Source organism: Oryza brachyantha, chromosome 7 (genome assembly GCF_000231095.2).
Source record: "Oryza brachyantha chromosome 7, ObraRS2, whole genome shotgun sequence".
NCBI classification, from domain to species: Eukaryota; Viridiplantae; Streptophyta; class Magnoliopsida; order Poales; family Poaceae; genus Oryza; species Oryza brachyantha.
Window position 1 is genome coordinate 15,460,281 of NC_023169.2, and position 21,663 is coordinate 15,481,943.

The window sequence follows — 21,663 nt, forward strand, 5'->3', positions numbered from 1 at the left end:
GTTTGAACTCCACTTTAGTAAAAAATAATAATAATAATAATAATAATAATAATAAAGACTTTTCCCCCTTTCTCCTTCAGCTCCCGGAGTTTTTACTGCTACGACTTGCGGTTTTTCTTCCAACCCAATTCTCCGCTTTGTTTATTTTTTTTTCCGCTGCCCCGGTGAATGTTTTCCGGAGGAGCAGTGACAGCGGGGAAGGCCACCGCGACGCGACTCCGGAGACGCTTGTCGCCTACCTCTCGTGCCACTGCCTCGTGGGTCCCGCACCACGTGGGACCCGGCGTCAGCCACGTGGAGTGGGGTGTGGTGGGGTGGGAGGAAGGCTGGGCCTCGGCGGTTGTGTCGGTACGTGCGTGGGGTTTTGCTTTCCTTTCTTTGTTTTTTTCTTTTCTTCCTTTTTTTTTGTTTACTATTTTATGACTTTTTTTATTTACTTGAGGGAGACTGGATCTCACCTGGTGAGAGAGATTCTTTACCGCGAACCCCCTAAGTTCGCGGGGAAATGTGAGCGCTATTTTGGGCGTAGTGGTATCACGTGTTGGTGGCCATTTTCTTTACCGTTTTGTTGTACTGGGGAAAAGAATTTAAGCGCAGCGCAGTGCATGTTTGTCCATGGCAGTGATTAGCTTTGACAATTTGTATTTTACTATGCTGGATGATATGAGAAATGGTGTACAGTAGTCTTTTTTTTTTTGGGTAGGAGAGAAAAATGATAAGGGATGTGTCCGGGATGAACTAGGCCTCATTTATTATGTATTAATAGATGGTTTTTTATTACACTATATTAATGTTTTCTTAGTCTAAGAAGAACGATTGGCTTTCTCCTTCAATGGTTGCTTCCTACGGTTCCGTTTGATAGGGATTCTCGTCATCGATTTTACGAAGAATTAGCAAAATCCAATCCAAACGAATTAAAGATGATTCTAATTCTGAGGTGAAATAGAAGAAACGATTCACCTTTTTACAGAGGCCATATATCTCCATATGATCAACTATATAAAAGGAATAGGAAAAAATGGCACGCTAACAATGTACTCGGATTATGTATGCTGATCCACCTAGAGATTCGAATTTGTTATTAGTAATACTAATGTATAATACTCCATTAACTTACCAAAAGAGTTGCTGCTTGATCCGCATGTATGTTGAAATGCACTAAACTTTCACTATTGTACCTTCAGACACGCTCACGGTAGAAACTTTATAAACGTTATAGTCCTCTCGACTAATATTATTATACTGAGCAGAAATATTTGGACAATTGGTTTATAAGAGGATATTTGTATTTAACTAACTCATTGATTATTAGAGGTTTTCTCTATTCATTAGATCACATCCTTTTCTAGTACATATTTGACAACACAATGTTTCCACATGTTATTTTACTATTATGTTCCTCCATGTTACTACTACCATCAAGTGAGATGTAGTATAAATAGAGCTAAACTCAACCGATAAAATTATATCAATAGTTCATATTTATTTCTACTACCATTAGATAAAATTATGAAATTGAAGAGAGTACCATGTACCACCGTACGGATGAATGTGAGAGGGATACATCGGATATACATTGGATCCCAAAAAACCCCATACATATGGGCATGCATCTAGTATTACTTTAGCACCATTATCATTTGTTTGGTTATCCGGGGAAGTGCCTAAGCTATGCCTTTTTATGCATGACATTATTTTTTTACTCGTTTGTTTTTTTTTATCTAACGTTGTTCACTTTGAATTATATATATATATATATATATATATATATATATATATATATATATATATATGTTTAATCATTTGTTATATTAAAAATTACATAATTATTAATTATTTTATTATGATTAAATTTAGTACTAAAATCACTTTTAGGCCTGTCTTATAATTTTATACATGTTATATAAAATTTTGAGATGAATGATCAAAACATGGAACTAAAAGATAAATGGCGTGTCACTCAGTTTTCTCAATTTCATTGTCACACCGGAATAAAATCCTTACGTGGCCCTCTAACGCTTCATGTGTGGACATCCTCGAGCATTTGAGCCGCGGTCACCAAGGCAAATAACTTCACCCGAAAAAAAAAAAAGCTGCACAATCCAAACTGACGACCACGATCGCCCACCAGTCACCATCCTGCCGCAAAACGGACGCCTCTCGGCTCTCCTGCCCCTTCTGGCACACCCGCATGGCAGAGACCGTGCCGAGCGCATGGGGACAAGCCCTAGTGGAGGCCCGCCCGGGAACGCGAAAGTGACCGCGCGCCGATCGCCGGAACGTGGGTTGGTGGTACTAACCGGTAAAAGGGAGCAGCAGAGCTGAGCAGCACGGCAACGAGACCGTCGAGACGTGGCCGGAAACAGCAAAAAGCGCGCCGTTTTTCTCCTTTTTTTTCCTCACCGCGCGGCGCTTGGCGTTACGTTGGCCACCGGGCAGGGCAGGGCAGGGCACGGCAGCGATGGATGGGCGCGACTCGCGAGCTGTGCCCGAGCGTGTTGGACGCGTCCGGGGAACGACGGCGACGCGTCCCTCCCGTGGATATATCGTTCGTTTCTGCTCTCTTTTTCTTGGGGTTTGCTTTTACCGGCTGGCTCTGGTGTGAGACGGGACGGGAGAGCTACGACGCTAGTTGTGGATAGCGAGAAAATGCGGTTCTGTGGCGTGCATTTGATCCGAGGACTACCGAGATATTTCTCACTTTTACAGAAAAGGATACGGTGAGTGCAATGCCATTGGAGTTTTCCTCTGGGAAAAGATCCGGATCGGGTCGGGGTAACTTTCCCTCGGGTTATTCGACTCGGAGGCGATCGAATTGTGTTAGATATTTGCTGCGACGTTGACTAGCTGAGCTGTTTTTTTCCTCCTCTGCGGAGTTTATTACAGAATTTTTGCTTGGGAAGAACTACCGTGTGAGAGTATTTGCATGGACGGGAATGTCAACGTCGCCCATCATCACACCCATCTGTACGGTCTACGGTGGCACGGCGTCGCGACCCACTTGGCAACAGCAAAAAGCGCGGAAAATATATACCTCGTCGCGTATCGCGCTGAAGTATTTCGCGTCCCATAAAAGCAGCGTCACGCGCATCCTCGCCGCCGTGCAATGAATCACGTAGCCTCCGAATCAACCGCGACTTCTGCCCATCAGATTAAGGGCTCGTTCGCAAAGGCATGTCCGGATGTAGCTAATTACCGCACGTAAAATGAGAAACATCATTAGTATATGATTAATTAAGTATCATCTATTTGAACTTGAAAAATGAAATAATATGATTTTTAATAACTTTCATATATACTTTTTTAGCAAAAAATATACTATTTAGTAGTTTGAAAAGCGTGCACACGGAACAAGAGGAAGAGATTAGCACGGTGAGCCTCTTGCGAACGCGCCCTAAATACTAACACCCAAGAAAGTGTTTCAGCATAGCGAGCCGAAGACTTTTTACATAATATTACCATCGTTTTATTGCATAAAACTTTTTAACAATGTTTAGATTCATATAGATATAAATATATATATATAATTAATTAATAAATATAAACATATTTAAAAGGTCTTATAATTGAGACGGATAAAACCGCAGTTTTTAACTCTCTCTCTCTCTCTCATGATCAGCAGCGCGATGAAAACCTTGGACTCGTACCGCTCGTACTCTGCTTCCTGCTACCGCTGCCCACCGCAGGCGGTCGTTTCACTTTCAACGGTGCGGTTAATGATCGCGAGGAAGGGCTTAATTATTCGCTCATCAGCACCTGGACTTTAGAACGTGCAATAATAACGACGTTATTATAATTTTCTTGCGTCGATTAGTAGCAGTACCACTGATTGGTGATGGAGCATTATTGATCGTGACCGTTAGAAAAGGTGAGCAGTGAAGACGTCTAATCTAATCGAATGCATGGCCTATGGCCCTGAAACTTCCCTTTCCCTTTCTCTCTCTCTATCTCTGCTCTCTCCATGTCCATCAATTGTTTCTCCGAGTTCTCCATCATGGGATCGTACCCTGTTTGGCAACGAACGTTAGAACACGATGGGATTAAGCGTACGCAAGTTGTCCGTCCGTTTGACGGACAATCGAGTGATGAATCCAGGACGGCATACAGCTACTGCTGCAAGCCAAGTCGGCTAAGCCAGCGATACGTGGCCGTATGTGACCCAACTTAAAAATCATTATTATCCTACATTTATACGACGCTAGTACTGCACGAAACAGTAGCAGCAATTGATCATGCTTCACAAGGGGAGGAGACCCACATTGCTTTTCTGTATGCAATCCGGAGTGTCGGAGGTCGACAGCGATCATTGCTGGAGCTGGACCCGTCGCTGTAATCCATAGCTCTATACAGTGGCCGCGCGCGTGAGTTCACTCTTTTTCGCTACACCGCTTAATTACAGATAGTAGAAAATTCCGGGCAAACAGAGCGTCGTTCCAATTTTAAAAAAAACGATCATCAGCGGCGGGGGGACGACGGCACGGCGGCCGCATGCGTGCGGATCGGAAAAAAAAAGGGCACTCATGGGATGACTGATCGGCTGCTGGGTGCATCGGTGGATGCAATGATAGAGGAGGGCGTCATCAGCGTCCAGCTTTTCAGTCGGGTGGCTGTGAGATCGATTAGGTTATAGAGGGGGTGAATATAGCTAAAGTGTAACTATCCCTGGAAAGAACAAACTTTCAATTCAATCGCAAAACTCCGAAAAACATATCTCCGTGAAAAAATAGGAGGACAAGAATGGAGATATCAAAAATAAAACAGAGCAGGAAATATCGACAGGAATTTAAATGCGGAAAACGTAAAATTTAAATATGGTAAATAAAATTTCATTTCATAAGTAATCTTCAAATTTCATTTTTGAAGTTTACAAAGCTTGGTTCACAAGCTTAACAAAAACAATTCATGAGAGTTATTGTCACATCTAGCCAACACAAGCTAGAGTAACAAACTACTCTCGAAAACATTTTTCATTCCATCACAAAGTTCGCTTACTCAAGCAACCATCCCTCCCCTATTTATAGGGCTAATCCTCCATTGGAAAAATACCAAAATACCCCTAAAACTTGGCGGCTACTCTAAGTCCTCACAGCCGCTCGATCTAGAATCGGCATTCCAGAATGAGCCACGTAGCCCTTTTTTGATCTGCCGCAGGAGATCCAGGAGACACAGAAGATCCAGCCTCCAACGCGAGCACGGGACGACTTGCATTCCGTGCGCCCCAACCAGAGGCCTCCACGTGTCCGGTACAGACGAGCTCCTCTCGCCCGAGATGGATGCACGCATGCGTCGTCTCGGCCTGGGCCCGCTCGGCAGCGCCCGAACCCGGGGATATCCGCTTCCGCCCACATGCACGCGCTCGCGCCTCGGTGGCCTGAGCCCGCACGTCAGTGACGGAGCACTCCACTCGCGGTAGCACGACGCGTCGACGCACATCCTCATGCCTCGCCGGGCCCGCCCGTCAGCGAAGCTGCGCCTGCTCGCATGCACCGTTGACCGCTCGCGAATTCTCTGCATGCATTAGTGCATGCGTTGCCTCCTAGCTGAACTAGCTTGCTTTGCCTTGCTCTCTGTCTTGCTGGTTAGTATTGCATGCAATGGCAAACCAATAACCAAGCCCATGTATACGTGCCTACGTGCATGCATGGTGTACTCCTTTTCCTCTTCTTCTATTTTCTTTGCGAATTGCTGATACTTTCGCACGATGTCCGATTTTACGTACGCGTCTGTGTTCCATCTTGTCACCTAACGCCCTCGATCATGCTAGACCACAACTCTCCCTGAGTTTGATCTCGGTCTATCGTTAACCAAGGTTGACCCTAAGCACCTGCACACAAACAATCCGAACCATCGTTTTACGGGCATAAATTTCGCGACCTGACCCTCATTAGTCAACACACACGCTTCACCCACACTCGCCAATTTTCCATCACAATTAATACAAACCACTCTTGGTTTCACAATCTCTCCCTTGATGGAAACATTAGCAACACTAAACAGGAATTTTAATGATTTGAAAATTTAAAAGCAAAAGTTTTGCCAAAAGTCAAACTTGGTCAAAGAGATCAAAACTCAAAAACCAAGTGACAGAAAATAGGCTCAGGAGGAGAAACGACTCTCCAGATGCCTAACACAAACTCCCCCTTTCATCTTTTTTAATTTTCAAAGATTGCATAAATTTCTCCCCCTTTGACAATGATGCCATCAAGACAAAATGAGCATATGTAAAATGATGAAAGATGCACAATGTAAATGTGTGAGCTTTGGAAGTTATCTAAAAACATCCAAACGAGGTGCATGGTCCACATAAGAGCAAGAAAGTGCCAATATCTAGCTATGTATGCGCAAAAGAAGTATGAATCATGACATATAGAAACAAGATTGTATCACAAGTAACAATAAAAGCTTTCAATTGAATTTAACAACTTCTTGTGCAATGCAAATTCTAAAAGAGACTTAAGAAGAAGCAATCGACCTCATAAGAATGCAATGAATACTCCAACTCCACAAAATGCCCATGCTTGACGTGTTGGGTCAAAGTCCATGAAGAATCAGCCATGTTTTTCAAGAAGAGCACATGCCATCATCATTTTTTTATGCCTCATCACACCTTTTTTTAATAGCACAATCGCGATGGTACTTCTTATTTGGTCAATCAGAACATCCAGCTGGAGTTCCCATTACAGGCAGTCTCCGTGCTATCTTCGGAACTACTCGCACGTAAACACACTCAGTAGTCCGGACAAGAGCAAAAGATGACATAGATAACATGAAAGATTCAAAACATGTACCATAGCAAAGTTTTCTGACAGCATGTACAACTATTGCAAAGAAGGAGTAAAGCATGACATAATTATGAGAAAGAAACTTCAATTTAAGCAAACTCTTAGAACAAGCACTTGCACAAGATTTATGTTTAAGTGAAAATTTAAGTTAGGCAAGTTTCAACGCACTTGATTAAACATGGCAAGTTCATACAAGCTACTAGAGCACATCAAAGCTAGACAAGGGATCATACTGGCACATATGTAAACCATGCAGAACAAAGTGATGTGAAAGAGATAACATGCAAAGCTTACATGCAGGAAGACATGATAGAATGCAAAAGGTATTTGTAAACATGATGCACTATGTACAAATGTAGAGCAAAGCACAGAACTCCCCCTGAATTGAAGCCATATGGAATAAACCAAACCAGTTTCAGTGAATCTCTTAATGTCAACCCATGTCACTGCATATAGCTCATAGGGCATCAAGACAATCCAACAGCAGATACAGGAAGAAATCAAGAGACTCAGCCAAGAAGATTAAGCTAACAAGAAGCTCAGAAAGGCAACTGAGAAGTCAAATTATCAAAGAACACACACTCTCCCTCAAAACTTGCCGATCAGATTAAACACAAAGCATAGAATTGAAGGAAGTAAGTGCAAAAGCAGTAGGCATCAACTGACCTAGCAAAAGACACGCAGACATGCAAAAGTCCAACCTAGATGCTACAACCAGGCTCACGGAGTCGTACAAGCCCGGTCTAAGTGCCATCAAGAGGTAAAGGATCACATGGCATAACCTGCAACAAAAAGATCAAAGCCAAGTGTCCATCTACCTCCCTACAAGATCTTAGAAGTGAGAAGCAACAACGCTCGTTGATCTAGCACTGGGGTTAATGAGCAAAGACTTAGGAATTCAGTACTGTCTCAATCAAGGTGTAGAACCAAAGTTAGAATAACCAATAGTATGATGCACATGCTAGTCCCACCTATTCTGCTCCAACCCTGCCAAGTCATGTTGAGGGTGCACATCTCGGCGAGGAAAACGAGATACACCACTTGAAGGACAGTGACAAGCGTACTCAAACCTCTCAGGAACTCTAGGATCTCCACGTATGGATCTCAAAGTCCTAAGACGCTCTTGTCACTCTTTCTTGGCCTTTCTAAAGCAGAACCCAACCAAGTGACCTGACTTACCACAAAAGGTGCATTCATACTTGATTTTCTCTACATGCTTGGGTACCTTGGAAGGTGTGGTATTTTTCTTAAGTTCTTTTGGTTTTGGCTCCTCGGGCTTAGACTCTCCTGATTCTAGAAGCTTAATGGACTTAGGATCTTTCTCAACTTCTACAGGCTTAGGTTCTTTATGAGTTTCTATAGGCTTGGGTTCTTTCTCAGCTTCTACAGGCTTGGGTTTACTAGAGTTAGAGCTATCTAGGAATCCAGCTGACTTAAAAACAGTAGGTTTTTCAACTAACTCTATAACACCATCCAAAAAGCCAAGAATCTCATGCCCTCCTATCCTCAAAGACTCAACAAAATCATAGCCTAAACCCTGGTTGAACTTGCTCACCTTGGATTGATCTAGGATCATATTGAGCTTTTTCTTTCCTTGGGCAAACTTTTCTAAAGACTGCTGCAAATAGATTTTCTCTCTCTCTAGAATGCCTAAGGACTCATCTTTCTTGACACACTCCTTTTTAGCAGCTACAAGATCATGCTCTAGAATGGCTAGCTGCTCTTCAAGTTTAGCACATTATTTCTTAACAGAACTAAGATCTTGTCTAAGAGAGATGCAAGAAGCACAAGAAGCATGAGACTCAACAACATTTTTAATTTCTTTTAGCTCAGCTTCTAAATTAGCACAATTTGAGCAACAAATTTCAACAGAAGTTTTAGTTGTCATGTGCTCAAGCAAATTGTTCCTAATCTTAAGCAAACCAAATTTCTTTTTAAGTTCATCATTCTCACTAGCAAGATTTTGACAAATTTCACAATTCCTAGACTTATCAAGATCAAGCTTTTCTTTCATTTCTTTTAGCTCAATTTCAAGGAAACCAATATCAAGTTTCAATTCATAGCATTTTGAGCAAGCATTTTTAATATTAGCAGTTGTCCCAGATCCTAAGACACAAGAATCATTTCTAGACTTGAGAAGAGCAATTTCAGCAAGATAGTTTTTGCAAGAAGAACACTCATCATCCTCTGGAATCATAGAACGAAGCCTAGCAATTTCTACTAACATATCATCTTTTTCAGATTTTAGTTTCTCAATTTTAGCACCACATAGCTTATATTTTTCGGTGAGAGTAGTCATCAAACTAGCCATTCTTTCTCTACTAATGCTATCATCATCCAAGTCATCACTCGAATAATTCTCATCACAAGACCGCTCATTCATGTCATTTTCAGAATCATCGAGGGAGAGAGCATCATCGGGACATACCTTAGGATGCTCCGTTGAGTCATCCTTGTCCTCAAGTGCCATGAGGCACATGTTGATGAAGTGGTCGTCGGCGTAGCAGCACATGCCGATGAAGATATCATCCTTGTTCTTCTTCTCATGATCGTCGTCGTCGCTGTCGCTCAGCTCCACCTCCTCGAGCGCGGCAAGTACTTTGTGGATCGCCTTTTGCAATCCCTCCTTCCGGCTCCCACGCTTTTGGACTTCAGGCCATTTGGACGTCTTTTCATTTTTACTTTTCAAATTTGAGCAGTTGGCGTGTATGTGGTTTGGCTCTCCACACTCAAAACAGTTGAGGGCATTGCCACTCCTCCCTTTCTTTTTTTGCCTCACATTGTTGTAAGCCCTAGAGAATTTGCGAGCTATTAGAGCAAGATCATCTTCAGGGATCTTCTCTATCTGCTCGTTAGAGATGGAGTGTAATGCGGCAAGTGAGATGCCACCACACACCAAAGCAGTATCATTAGCACAAGTGCTAGAATAGGGCTCAGCTACACGTTCCATCGAGTGCTTTTGACCTTTGCGATGGAAAATTTCCATCTCGTGGGTTTTCAGCTTAAAGTATTTCCACGGTGAGAGAACTCAAAAGTGCACTTTCTGTGATGGATGTAACTTTCATAGCCCAAAGTTCAAGATCGAGATTGTTGAGGAGGTGTCGAGCCTTTGCATTTTCTTCAATCTCAAGTCCGACAGACCTTATGTTTGAAATAATTTTCTCAAATCTCTTAAATTACTCATCAATACATTCTCCAGGGTTCATTTCAAATCGCTGGTATTCCCTCTGGAATTGGTTTTGACGAACCAATTTAATCTTCTTGCTTCCTTCATGGAAGGAGCATAGATTTTTCCAGATTTCGTTAGCAGTCTTGAGGTGGTTCAATCTGCTGAACTCCCCAGACCCTAACCCAGCAAGAAGTGTATTTCGAGCTCGGTAATTTGCCTTCCATTTTACAACGGCATCTGCCGTGAGATTTGAGGTATCCTCGGGTATTTGGTAGGTAGTGATAACACTCTGCCATTCCTTGAACCCTAACCCCTGGAGGTAAGATTCCATTCGAGCCTTCCATAACATAAAGTCTGAGCCACCATTGAAAACAAACGGCTTAATCGAATACTTCTCCATAGCCTAGATTTAGTTCGTTGCCACGGTTAAGTTACAGCGAACTATAACCGGGCTCTGATACCAATTGTGAGTTCGGATTAGGCTATATAGGGGGGTGAATATAGCTAAAGTGTAACTATCCCTGAAAAAAACAAACTTTCAATTCAATCGTAAAACTCTGAAAAAGATATCTCCGTGAAAAATAGGAGGACAAGAATGGAGATATCGAAAATAAAACAGAGCAGGAAATATCGACATGAATTTAAACGCGAAAAGCGTAAAATTTAAATACGGAAAATAAAATTTCATTTCACAAGTAAACTTCAAATTTCATTTTTGAAGTTTACAAAGCTTGGTTCACAAGCTTAACAAAAACAATTCATGAGAGTTATTGTCACATCTAGCCAACACAAGCTAGAGTAACAAACCACTCTCGAAAACATCTTTCATTCCATCACAAAGTTGCTTACTCAAGCAACCATCCCCCCTATTTATAGGGCTAATCCTCTATTGGAAAAATACCAAAATACCCCTAAAACTTAGCGGCTACTCTAAGTCCTCACAGCCGCTCGATCTAAAATCGGCATTCCAGAATGAGCCACGTAGCCCTTTTTTGATCTGCCGCAGGAGATCCATAAGACACATAAGATCTAGCCTCCAACGCGAGCACGGGACGACTTGCATTCCGCGCGCCCCAACCAGAGGCCTCCACGTGTCCGGTACAGATGAGCTCCTCTCGCCCGAGATGGATGCACGCATGCCTCGTCTCGGCCTGAGCCCGCTCGGCAGCGCCCGAACCCGGGGATATTCGCTTCCGCCCGCATGCACGCACTCGCGCCTCGGTGGACTGACCCCGCACGTCAGTGACCGAGCACTCCACTCGCGGTAGCACGACGCACATCCTCATGCATCGCCGGGCCCGCCCGTCAGCAAAGCTGCGCCTGCTCACATGCACTGTTGACCGCTCGCGAACTCTCTGCATGCATCAATGCATGCGTTGCCTCCTAGCTGAACTAGCTTGCTCTGCCTTGCTTTCTGTCTTGCTGGCTAGTATGTAGTACGTACTCATACATGCAATGGCAAACCAATAACCAAGCCCATGTATACGTGCGTACATGCATGCAGCCATGCATGGTGTACTCATTTTCCTCTTCTTCTATTTTCTTTGCGAATTGCTGATGCTTTCGCACGATGTCCGATTTTAACGTACGCGCCTGTGTCCTACCTTATCACCCAACGTCCTCGATCGTGTTAGACCATAACTCTTCCTGAGTTTGATCCCGGTCTGTCGTTGACCAAGGTTGATCCCAAGCACCTGCACATAAACAATCCGAACCATCGTTTTGTAGGCATAGATTTCACGACCTAACACTCGTTATTTAGCACACATGTTTCACCCACACTCATCAATTTTCCATCACAATTAATACAAACCATTCTTGGTTAGCAACACAGCGGCAGGTCGCGGGCGAGGCGAGCGCACATGCGTGCGCCATGCGCGCGTGGTCACCGGTGTCGGCGCCTCCTCGGCGCGTTAGCGAATAGCGACTTCTCTTTTTCGCGGAATGGCTAGGCGACAGGCGGAATATTTAGCCCACTGTGCGTGCGCCTCTCTCGCCGATGGGCCGGCCAACAGCGGAGTCCGGCTTCGGAGAACCGCTGGCAATGCGATCTTTTTTTTAATTCTATATAAGATAAAATTTAAAAGTTTATCGTTGATTTTTATTTTTTTCACCAAGGTTTATTTTGTAGTATTTAGGAAAGAGTACGTATATACAATTTATCTTTTGTTTACAAATATATTGTTTGTTTTTTATTTTTTCATAAAAAACAAACAATCAATTTCGCGGAGCGGAGGGATGGTCATCGTGTGTACTTTGGAGTTTGGAGGGAGTGGTATGATACCGGGTCGGTCGATCGGGGTCTGATTTACTTCGCGGGTTGGTCCGTTTAGGTGGGATTTTCACTTGTAAAGCGTCGGTTTTGTTAGGTTTTGATGATCGATCTGAGTCTAGTTGGGGAGGACGGCAGGCAACTGAAGTCTCACACGTACGTAACTCTACTGGTGGTAGTAGTTTGCCATGCCATTTTACTCGCTAGTCGTACGCTGCTCCTATGGATGAAAACGGTCGAACACGGTCGAAAAACATCTTAACCGTTTTTAACTTCTACATTTAAAAACGAAAACAAAAACGAAATCAGTATAGTCGAACACAAAAACGAACACGAACTTACGGAATATCGAGAATTTCATAAACGAACCAATTCAAACGAAACTATGTTGAACACGGTCGGTATAAAAAAAAATAATACGGAATAATAAATCATAAATACACAAATACATGTCTAGAACAAGCAATTAAGTAGCAAGTAAATTAATATATAATTATGACACCCGGCTAATGTTAGGATCAATGAGGATCAATTTTCATGTCTTTTGCTTCTTAGGTGTTCTCCAAGTCCTCACCACCCTCCTTATTCTTTTCCTATGAATTTGCGAAGTGAATGAAAATAAGATATCGGTATCATACATGTTGTAGCATTTTTAGATCAAAGAAGTTTTTTTTTTAAAAAAGTAAAGGGCAACATACAACAATAATTTAGTGTACATCTGCATTAGCAACGAGTGGTCTCTCTTAATTTCGCTCATGAATGACTTGACGTTGTGCTGAGCCAGGCGCCTCGCCTCGGCCGTCACGACTCGCTGCCTCAGTGTGTCCATCTTCTCCTGCAAACGCGCCCCCTCCACGCCTTCCATGACTCTCTTGATGCAGCCCTTGACGCCGTCCTGGCTCACGCTGCCGAGCCTAAGCCCGACCTCCCAGATCCTCGTGATGTATGCGCAGTTGATGAACTGGTCGCCGGCGACGGGGTAGCACATCATGCAGACGGGTGGTCTCCGGAGCTCGACGCCAGAGCCACGGCCTAGGAGGGGTGGCCGCCAGAGCCACGGCCTGGACGCTAGAGCCACCGGAGCTAGACGCCGGAGACGCGGGAGGGAGGGCGCGGCCACGGCCTGGACGTCGGAGCCGTGGGAGTTGGTGCCGCGGGAGGGATGGCGCTGTCGCCGGAGCCGCGGGAGGGAGGGCACGACCGCCAAAGCCATGGGAGCGAGGGCGCTATCGCCGGAGCCACGGAGGGAGGGGGTGGCCGTGGCCTAGACGCCGGAGCGGCGGGAGGTAGGGCGCGGCTGCCGGACCCACGGGCCACCGGCGACCGGCGACGATGAGGAGGCCGCCGCCACCCGCGTGTCCAGCCTCGGTCTCCCTCTCATGCCTTGGTTTGACGGTCTCCTTCTCCTGATGCCTGATGCGCTGTGTAGTTGGGATTTGGGGGAGATAGGATTTTCCAAGTATGGGCTAGTATTGGGCTTGGGCTAGGAGTTGGTGGGCCAATTTCGGTTTTAACCGAATTTCAAATACGGAATATTCCGGATAAAATGTAGAAATATAGAAATCAGTCGAACAAGTGTAAAACCGTTTTCGTTCCGTTTTCGCATTCCGAATTTTGTGTTCCGTTTTCGAATTTTTAATATTCCTAATTTCAGTGAAAATACAAATTTGATCGGTTCAAATATAGAAAATGGCTCGGTTCGATTCGGGATATTTCCGTACCATTTTTATCCCTAGCTGCTACTGCGCCGAGCCATTGGAACCTTCCATCACCGATCTGGGCCTCTCGTGCACGCGGCCCAATTTCTCGGTCCTGGGCCGGCCCATCGGGCATCGCCATCTACCTATCTCCGCGCGGGCGAACGCCGGCAAGGGCGCAGTGATTGATTGTTGCAAATTTCTTCTTTGCTGAATTCGTTGCAGCCTGAATTTCATTATCTCCTAATCGATCAGGATTCAACTGACGATGACGGTGATATGCATAAATGAGTCAGCAAAGATTCATTGTTGCCTGTGTTCCTACGACCTGCACAGGACAGAGCTTGCAATAGACAGACAGACAGACAGTTCATATTCCAGACTTAATATCAGAGGTAACTGAAGGCCGAACCGAACCCCATCAGAAGTAAAGACATAATGATTTCTTCGTATCTTTTCCACCAACTGGTTGGATAATTACCAGCAAGGGATACATAGGTAGGACGATAAGTATTCAGCTCTACTTTTTACAGAGGCTAGCTAGCTTTACAAGAACTGCACCATTCTGTGGTGGTTATTGGTTCGGCTACACAAATAACTGATTGGTTCAACTCAATGACCACTCGAATTAACCACACTTGTCAGTTGTTATTCCTAGGCACATGGTGGAGAGGAAAAGAAGAAAGAAATAAAGAGAGACACCATTCCATTCTGTGGTGGATGTGACACAGGAGTCCTTGGGGAATCTACAAGTAGTGCCAAGTTATTATCTATTAGAAGCAGTGAGGCACAGTTTCGTTTTTACTGTGATATGAGAATCATGTAATGATTCCAGTTGGGTCTTCATCTTATCAACAATATTACCACCAAAAGCGACTTTTCGATTCTGACAGCATCGGAAACTGACATCCCCTTCGCTGCCATGCTATGTACCTCAGGTGCTGCTTCTCCAACGCAAAAATGGCCAGGTTTATACGCACTTGTATTATTTTTTTCCTGTTATCATAATAAGGCAACCATCAAACGTAATTCATACAGATTTTCAGAGCAACAAACAGAAACAACCAAAAATGTCAGAAATCTCTTCAGTTTGTTGTCCTAGAACTAGAACTGTTAGCGGTGCAGCTCAAATAATGATCAGACGAGAACATGAAAACATTTCTAAAAATTCACATTCCCATATATCCTGGAGTGATCAAATTATTGAAACTAATTTCCCCATGTGTACAAAGCATGATCTAGATCGGAACACATGAAAATGTATAAATATGAATTTGTATTTGAGTAAATAAACTCCCATAGATGAAATTAAAATAATTGCCAAATCCAATAGCATTGAAGAGAAGGAAAGAATAGGAAGGAAATGCAGTAGATTTTCTTCAGTTTGCAAAAGTCAGTCATCGATGCAGAAAGGTATGTACTGAATCTGAAGCAAAATTACCTCTACTGAACCACGATTTTCGAACTACTTGCCGGATGTGGCGCTCATGTTTCTCTAACAGTTCATCAACCTTGTGTGACTGAGATAACAAAGGGCCAGAATATTCAACCCTCTCTCCTTGCTCATGGTCACCCTGAGGTTTAAATAACACACTGTTTACAACTTTTCTAATGGCAAAGAAGCAGAAACTATCGAATATGTAAATGCCTCACCTTGATGCTGTTTTTTGATGAGAGAGTATCCCCAAGATACATCGCATTGGAAAAATTCTGAGAGTGGTAAGTGTCACAAGAATCGAATGAATCCGGACGTTCTAACTGTGACCATTTCTTCAGAGCTGTACGCTTTGCTGCATCATGAGGCTCTCGAACTTTGGAGTTGACACGTGCTACATGCCCATCTCTGTTAGGTTGTTCCTTCAAGCCAAGGTTCTGGTTCTCTTTAGCTGGCAACTTATTGTCCTGATCTAACCCAGCAGTAAATTGACTCCTTGAACTAGATCTGGTCCGAGATCTAGCAAAAGAACGATCTTCTGGTTGTTTTTTAGCCCAAGCAAAGCCACTAGATGATGAAACAATCAACGGCCCAGAGAATGGGATTTCCTCTCGTGAATCATTCTTAACATGGCGGGCCCTTTCTTTGACTTGGGCCACTGAAACTGGCTGTATGTCTGCAAATAGCCTAGCGTCACCATTTACCTTTGTGCGATCCAGTATTGTGCTATCTTTGGTTCCATTTTCTTTAGTTTTGGCCTCCTGAACCAAGAAAGGAAACCAGAGGAGATTAATGGATAACACTGGCAGAACTAAAAAAAATCTTCAAACAGCCTGCCAGGTTGGTTCATATAAGGAGGGGGGAGGGGGGTAATCTACCTCTTTGCTATCGGTTTGCTTATTGACTGTAGCTGTTTCTCTTGGGGCTCTGCTGAGCCTTGATTTCCTTGATGCTTCTGGCCCATGACCTCTGCCAGCCTTTCTCCTGTAACATAAAAGCAAAATAAGATTGTTATGCAATACAAACAGCAAGGGAACTTCCAGCTATCATTTGCAGTGATACCAGTTTAATGATATACTGTTGGGAGCTCCTACCTTAGTATGTTGAATACATTTCCAATTTGCAAAAAAAATATTTGCTTGAAATAAGCAATTCTAAGTTTCTACACATTTAACGCCCACCTGTGTGAATCTTCTCGTAATTTTGCATCCATCTCCTTGTTGGGTGCGTACTTAGGCAGGCTTGAGGGATCACATGCGTAAGGCTTTGTCTTGAAAAACTGTTTCAGTACAAGACAAGGTCAGACATTTTTTAGCATTTTGATTCAATATGATCACTTAAACTTTTGTAATACAGACAAAACAATTAACAGGTACAAATGACAATGTTTCATACAGGGATGCAAGAAGGACAGGTTTGTGTGTCTTTATGCCCGATAAACTCACAATTGAAGTTATATTTTTTGCATCCATTTTTGTACTAGTGGGTGAAAATGAACTGGCATGTGGGCTCTTATGCGGGATAACAGGTTGCACACTTGCACCCCTAGTTACATGATACAAATTATACAAATCATGTGCACTAGTCAATTGGAAGTTTGAAAGAATTACAATGAACATGTCAGTCTGCTGCACCTAATTTATTGCTAATTCTTGGTGGGGGAAACAATGAATAGCAGTGCAACACAGGGTACTATATGTCAGGGACAAGAGCATTTATTATAGCCCACACTAAAATTAAGGACCTAGCCAAACTAAATGCTAGTTATACTGAGAATAATAATCAGTGTTGTTTTAGATCAATATAGTAATGCTACAATTGCTTGAACTTGAACATCTTTTTTACATCTGCAGTTTCATAAAAATAGGAGTGTAGAATAGCATTCCATGGTGCTGCATAGCAGAAATAAACTGGCAGCATAGAATTTCAGCAATAAATTTTCAACAAGCCAACAGCAGAAAGACCAACTTCCAAATATATAAAGGATTTTTTAATCCTTAAATAATGCAACGCACATATAGGATACCAGCTGGTGCAATCTTACCTCAGATGTAAGAGCACCAGATGCAGTACCACGCTTGTAGGGCTCCACTGATAGAAGAGTTTCTAGTAAGCTCAATGCGTTTGCTGGTATTTCTTTGAAAACATCTTGAAGGGTACTTGGATAAGGACAATGTGGTTTGAATATTGTCGCATGAGGCAGCTTCGACTTCTTCCAGTACTCATCAGCAGGGGAGCCACATAGCTTAAAGATCTTATGAAGTTGCTCCACCTGTAAAAACCAAGAGCTATGAGACTAAATGTAGCATACTATTACTCAAGAATTTTGATAACTATGTTATATAGGGTTGGATAACTAAAGCATAAAACGAGATGCACTAACAAAAAATAGCCCCTAGACATTACAACTAGAAACACTAAATCGTTATAGCATCTACGAATGCCAGCATTCTCAATGCATTCCCATATTTCTTACAGTCATGTTGAACATACTGGGCCCAATCGGTAGCTAACTGCAGCGTTTTGGGCTGTTGCAGTACAACACAGCTGATTGGCTGCACCAGATTCCTTAAAGAAAGTGCTGTACATGCTGCTGTAGGAAGCAGCTGATTGCTGCTGGCTGGCTGCTGCAGCTAGCTCTTCTGATCAGCCCCACTAATAAAAAAAATGTACAGTACAGAGTATTACATTTTAATTTGTAAAGTCTTTCTACAGAGGTCAATCTTTGCCTATTAGGCAAGAGGATAGCAGTTCAAAATTCTGTCTCAGTAGGACATGGATCTCAGCATTTTGTATTTAGCACTTGACATGATCATGATGCTCAAAGAAGGCATGACAGTGGCTGAAAGTCAGCTCCTTGCTAAGAAATCAATGCATACATAAAATATACGGGAGCATGAAGTATTAAAATCTCAATGGCCTTATAGCATAATACATTTTGTTAGCTGTCTAAACCTTATGGACTCTAGTAATTAGCAGTTAGCACAACTCAAATAATTACCTCAGTTCTTCCCTGCAGGATCGGTTTTCCTCGGAACAGTTCAGCAAATACACACCCAACACTCCACAAATCAACCGCTGCATCATAGTGAGTTGAACCTAGTAGCAGTTCAGGTGGTCGATACCATAGTGTAACGACACGGCTGGTCAGCGGATGGTTTTTGTTGGGGTCAAAGTAATTAGCAAGACCAAAATCAGCTATTTTTAGAACCCCTTCGTTATTCACAAGGAGATTGGCACCCTTGATGTCACGATGTACAATACGACGTGAATGACAATGCTCCAGTCCTGACAGTAACTGGTTCATGTAGCACTTGACCTACAATCGGAGACAATCAGAGAAAAAGTCAGGTTAAACATAATGAACGCCAACGTTGTTATGAAGGGACTCTCAGTAACAGTAAGCACAATTTATTCAACCAGGACATACCTGTGCTTCACTAAACTTGATGTCAGGGGAGGAAGAAAGTCCAGCAAGATCATGCTCCATGTATTCAAATACTAGATAAAGGCTGCATGATAACCGAGAAGTAATCAAGCCTTCTAGCTTCATAACATTTGGATGATCAAGCCTTCTTAATATTTGTATCTCCCTTGCCATGAATCTAACACTCTCTGGCTCAAAATTGTCAAATCGCACCTTCTTCAAGGCGACAATCTTTCCAGTATCAAGATCACGTGCCCTGAATACACTGCTATAGGTGCCTTGCCCAACCTATACATACAGAGCACAAAAGAGGAGCATACATCGAGAGAATTAACTAGAAATGAAAAAGAGAAAAGATCAGCTCCTAAGTATGCATTGCAAAAGACCTAAAAATAATTCCTGCAAATTCATAGGTGCAAACAAGGGTGAATGACTAGTACAAACTGTGGCATATAAATAGCAGTCCTGTTCCTTGCACAGCTCGACTTGTCCATGATGATGATCAGATAGAAGGAATAGTACAGTGTGATTAAATTTCCCACCAGGAAAGCATATGAACAGCAGAGACAAGCAAAACATGCTGCCTCACAGCAGGCGGCACCAAATCCCCCATTCTCCCCCTTAATCCTCTTCGCAATTGCATATTGGTACTAGTTTAGTCCTCATGTCATAATCCATCACCAAACAAAGTACTACTGCTAACTAATACGTAGTGTGAGATTCTTGCAAGATGCCAACCAATCCAGAGAAATAACAAGCTTAACAGCCATATTCCATCTAAAAATTGACATGCGTGAAAAAGAATTGCAACTGAAAATGACCGACGAGCTATTGAAATTGAATCCCGGTACCTTCTCCAGCTTCTCAAAGGAGTCAGCTTTGAGAGGGATCCATCCCTGGATGGCCTCCCCGGCGACGGCGCTGAGCCACGGCGGCCAGCCGGCGGCCACCTGCTCCCCCTCCAGGCTCCTCCGGAGGCTCCGCAGCCGGAAGCTCCGGGACGCGGTCGCCGCGGCGATGACGGCCTTCTCCGCCGGCTCCTCCGCCTCGTCCTTCTTCTTCTCCGACCTCCTCGCCGCCGCCGACGAACAGCGCAGCGAGGACGCGGTGACGGACACCACCGTCGCCGCGGGCTCCGGCGCGCGCGGCAGGCTCCTCTCCCGCAGCGCCCCCGACGAGTCCACCGCCGGCGTCACCGAGACGGTGTTCTTGGATGCGACGCAGCCCATCGCGGCGGCGCACCACACCAAACCTGTCACTCACTCCGGCATTGGACGACGACGAAGAAGAGGTCTCCCTCTCTCCCTCCCCTCTTCGCCGAAAGGGAGCCCTCACGGGGCAAGCACGGCAACAGTCAAGCACAGGTAGCGGTCGAGATTGACCTCAAAGACTAATAAATGGCGCGACTTGGACGCGAGCCGCCCTCGGGAAGAAGAGCCGTGGGGAAGACGGTGAGACCCCCTGACGCCACCACGGCCAGCGTCGGCAGATCGAGACAGACAGACGCCACCTTCCTTCCCTCTCCCCTGCCAGCGAACGCGCCGGACCGCCGTGATCGCGAGGAGACGCGGAGGAGGTAAGGAGGTTTTGGGGACAGACACACACGAGACACCCGTGGTGGTGACAGCAACGGAAAGAAGAGAGGAAAAAAAAAAGAGACGGACCAATAAACCGCCGGAATTCAAACGAGCAGCACGCCGCCGCAGCCGGAGCGGCGAGCCCGCCGGCGGCGACAGAGAGAGAAAACCAACAAGAACGATCAAAAAGAGGCACCAAATTCGGCCGGAGCACCGGCGCCGGGGCGGGGGAGGCGAGCTCCGAGCTCGATCAAGGGGGGGAGCGTGTGGAGGGATTCGCAGGTGGGAATCGCGCTTTTAAAATGGTCCAGAGCTCTCTTCCTCTCCTCTCCGAAGCCCGAGCAGCGCGTGTGCGCGGCGGAAGCGATGAGATTTTCCGCGCACGCGGCACGCCTCTCTTTCTCTCGCTCGCTTTTCTTTTTTTTTTTCGTTGCGCGTCGCCGCGGGCTCCGCCGCTGGGTGCTGTTCTTGTAGCGGGATTAGCGGGGGGTGGTAGGGCCCACGGGCCAGGGGGACAAACGACTTTCTAGTTTCGTTGCACTTTTCACTTTCAACCTCGTTTTAGAGAGTATTTTCACTTTATATATGGTTTATGACGACTGGCCTACGTATTAAGTACATGATTAATTAATTATTAAAAAATTTAAAATAGATTATATAACTTTTTAAAATAATTTTTATATAGAATTTTTTTAAAAAATATACCTTTTAGTAGTTTTGAAAACATGCTCGCAGAAAACGAGTATGTTAAGTTAATTTGGAGGGGAGAACAAAGACGCCCTAGGTGAGTGTACGCTTTGGTACCTGACTTTTGGTGGATTTTCAGTTCCCAAAAGAAACTTTCAGGCTCATACTCAACTTTATGAATATCCAAATACGTATACTATTGCTACGAGCATTTTCGAGGACGAAATCGACTTATCTCGAGTTTGATAAAGTTATTATAAACATATACATATCACTAGAAATACAAATACATCTTCGATGTCTCTCTAATGAAACAGCATAAAAAGATTCATATTTTTACTCAAAGAAAGCCTCTTTTACATACTTCACTATGCCTGCTTTTGTCTTCCTCCTAAATTATCCTTTTCTCGAAAAAAAATCATCTTTTTACCAACTTCGCCTTCTTCCGTTCTCCAGAGAGACGTGTGAAAGGGACGCGAGATCGTCGAGCTACCTGTCGTCTCGTGCGTCCATGTAAACGGCAGCGAGTTTTAGGTGGTGTTTGGAGCGAAAAAATTTTTGGAAGAAGTGTCACGTTAAATGTTTGATCGAGTGTCGAAAGTGGTTTTCGGACACGA

The 21,663-nt window shown here is 44.0% G+C and overlaps 1 protein-coding gene across 2 annotated transcripts; it reads right to left on the bottom strand.

The window, feature by feature from the left end:
• Window positions 1-14,469: 14,469 nt before the first annotated feature.
• LOC102700356 (protein IMPAIRED IN BABA-INDUCED STERILITY 1) lies at window positions 14,470-20,800 on the bottom strand. 2 transcript variants are annotated; one of them, XM_006657850.2, is made up of 9 exons: window positions 19,634-20,800; window positions 18,786-19,070; window positions 18,357-18,674; window positions 17,400-17,627; window positions 16,537-16,634; window positions 16,234-16,339; window positions 15,574-16,116; window positions 15,362-15,494; window positions 14,470-14,916 (listed from the first exon to the last, which is right to left on the bottom strand). In XM_006657850.2, exons 1-9 carry the CDS (start codon window positions 20,009-20,011, stop codon window positions 14,906-14,908), a joined length of 2,100 nt encoding a protein of 699 aa, XP_006657913.1. In that variant the 5' UTR covers window positions 20,012-20,800; the 3' UTR covers window positions 14,470-14,905. The 2 variants fall into 2 exon arrangements, with proteins under 2 accessions (XP_006657913.1, XP_015695185.1); XM_015839699.2 differs by having other exon boundaries at window positions 19,227-19,711.
• Between the last annotated feature and the right edge of the window lie 863 nt (window positions 20,801-21,663).

Coding starts and splice junctions, on each gene's coding strand:
- LOC102700356 (XM_006657850.2), bottom strand. CDS start 20,011: ATGGGCTGCGTCGCATCCAAGAACACCGTCTCGGTGACGCCGGCGGTG. Junction 16,635..17,399: donor CTGGTGCTCTTACATCTGAG/GTAAGATTGCAC, acceptor GTACTGAAACAG/TTTTTCAAGACAAAGCCTTA. Junction 16,340..16,536: donor TTACGAGAAGATTCACACAG/GTGGGCGTTAAA, acceptor TTTATGTTACAG/GAGAAAGGCTGGCAGAGGTC.